This window comes from Cicer arietinum, chromosome 5 (genome assembly GCF_000331145.2).
Source record: "Cicer arietinum cultivar CDC Frontier isolate Library 1 chromosome 5, Cicar.CDCFrontier_v2.0, whole genome shotgun sequence".
Taxonomy (NCBI): Eukaryota; Viridiplantae; Streptophyta; class Magnoliopsida; order Fabales; family Fabaceae; genus Cicer; species Cicer arietinum.
The window spans coordinates 47,499,026-47,501,472 of NC_021164.2; the positions used below are offsets into that span (position 1 = coordinate 47,499,026).

The 2,447-nt window shown below is 28.1% G+C and overlaps 1 protein-coding gene and 1 non-coding gene across 2 annotated transcripts in view; one reads left to right on the forward strand and one right to left on the reverse strand.

Annotated features, from left to right (window-relative positions):
- The window catches only part of LOC140920482 (uncharacterized), a 4,350-nt gene extending 4,309 nt beyond the window's left edge, over nt 1–41 (forward strand). The window contains exon 3 of the mRNA XM_073368763.1: nt 38–41. Coding sequence (XP_073224864.1) covers nt 38–41 — 4 coding nt within the window. The remainder of the gene's footprint in view (nt 1–37) is intronic.
- A 1,206-nt stretch (nt 42–1,247) lies between these two features.
- On the reverse strand, nt 1,248–1,364 carry LOC113786874 (U5 spliceosomal RNA). The gene has a single exon (XR_003473180.1). It is a non-coding gene; the product is annotated as a U5 spliceosomal RNA (small nuclear RNA).
- Nucleotides 1,365–2,447: the final 1,083 nt, after the last annotated feature.

A 2,447-nucleotide genomic window follows, 5' to 3' on the forward strand; every position in this document is an offset into this window, starting at 1 on the left:
AGAGATTCTTTAGTTGTTTGTTTACATGATTGTGCAGGTAACACAACAACATTTGTATACAATATGTTACTAAATGCATACTGAACATTTATATATTTTACAAATATTTTAAAAACCAATCATTTTTTTATTATAGTTATTTTGGTCTTTACATGTCATTTGGTTGTTGGCAACTACATTTGGATTTCAATTATACTCAACTCTTTGTCTATATATCCTTCAATTTTCATATTACAAACTGATAATTTTCTTTCTTTAATTTATCAGAATTCTAAGACAAAATGGGAATGTTATGTACACTGCAAAAAACAGACTGCCCTTAGACGTCAACATGGTGGAATGGTTGCAGCCTACTTCATTCTTGGTTAGTTTCACTGATGTTTTTCATCGGGTTAGTTAAAACTAAAGTTATTTGTATACAAATTCTCAACACACACCTTATGCCTATTAGCGAACATATAGAGGGTCATATGAGTGGTCTTATTTTTCCCTTTTGTTATCTATCATCCAAGTATTCAACCATAGTTGACATTATTTGGGAATCTTACCTGAAAATGAATTTATTTGCATACTAGAAGACACATGTTTATTACAATCATATGCTAAAGGTTGGAGGATTATTTCCAAGTAGCTATAGTTTATGTCTTTTTTCTTCCCTCGATTTCTTCAACCTTGCAAAGGTTTTCGCTAGGGATGGGGTGTCGTTTTCAACTACTTGTGAAAATCTTCTCCCTGGACCTTGGATAATTGATGACCTTGATACTTTAAAATTAAAATGGAGCAACAACTCCTGGAAGAAGGTAAGTCTCATATGGTGGAAGAAATATACAATTTTTTTGATTCAATTTATGATTCTGAAATATTTTGTCCAAGGGTAGTTTGATAATCAATTTTCTTTATTATTGCAGTTTATCATATTTGTTGATAACTATGGTAGAGATATTATTTTGGGTATTTTGGCGGTCTGGAAATTGGAATCTCATTGCCATAACAAAGTTATTTGATAAAATCCTTATAGCACTCAGCTTCACAAAAACTATTATTCTCATTTCAAACTAAATACTAGGATCTGATTGTTTAGCCGATGCCTTGCAATCAGTTGATTTTGATGTTTTCTCACGAACCAGTGGCAACTTTGCCACAGTATCCTGTAACTATGCACCCTTAAATGAAAATTTGTAAAATGACAGGAGTAGAGCAAACTAAAAATATAGCTTTGTATACATGTTTAACAAATATAGTCTGTTGGTAATACATTCTTTCTTTCCTTCAAAAAATTGACATATACCTCGTTTTGTGATGAATACAAGGTATTCTTTAGTAAAAGGCGAAAGAATAGTTCACTCTGTATTCACCACAAGGTTGTGTTTTAGATTCAAATGGTTGTACAATATTTATATTAACATGAATATGTCATTGTTATTGATTATTATCGATGTGGGACCTTATTATATCTTAACATTTTAATTACATAACAAGGATATCTAGATTTAAGTGATTAATATGATGTCTGTAAAACTGTTTTAAAATTTTAATTATCTGTATATTTAGGTTGGAGTATTCATTATATTATATTCATGTTTCTATATATTAGTGCACAAACTTCTATTCTTGTCATTGATTTTAATTTTTGAAGGTTCAAGAATTTATGGGTTTAGAACTTGTCTTTTCTTGGTTTACGGGTCTCTATAATATGGTCATGATTTGAGAACATATGACCAACTATATAACTCTCGCTACAATAAAAAAAGTACAACACTTAAATAAATAAGATAAATTTTTTTTTATTAATAAGAACTTTATCTGGTTATATATATTTGATTCTAGGGAAGTTTTGTAAATCATATTTGTCTAACATTATTATAAAAACTAAGATGGAATATAGTAAACTAAGTGATGACGAAAATAACATAAATGTTAAACCATTGCGACAAATGAACTTATTGGATGAACTATATTAGCTAAGAACCCAAAAGTATTATAGTAATATAACCATGGTTATACATTGATATATTTGTTTTGTTGTTGTAAAAAAAGAAGGCTTGAATAATGGCTTAAATAAGTATATTTCTAACTAATGAACTTATCTTGAAATAATTAGATCTAGCTTGACAATTCTTCTATCTGGACATGAAAAAGGTTGGGTGGAACAAACATTTATTTTTGTCATTAATTTGCATTTTTCAAGGCTCATGAACAATCCCTTTCTATGCTATAAAGAATTTAAATAAATAGAATAAATTTTCAAATGACTGGTTAAATATTTTATTTAGCCAAATATCAAACTTTTATAGTAAAAAAGATTATCTAAGATATATAAGTTAAAAGCAAGTGTATATAGTATTTCAACTTATTTATTAGCTTATCATGATCTATTGTACCTTGAATAAACATGAAAAAAAAAATATATAGTCGGTTGAATAAGTTCTTTAACTAAATATCAAATT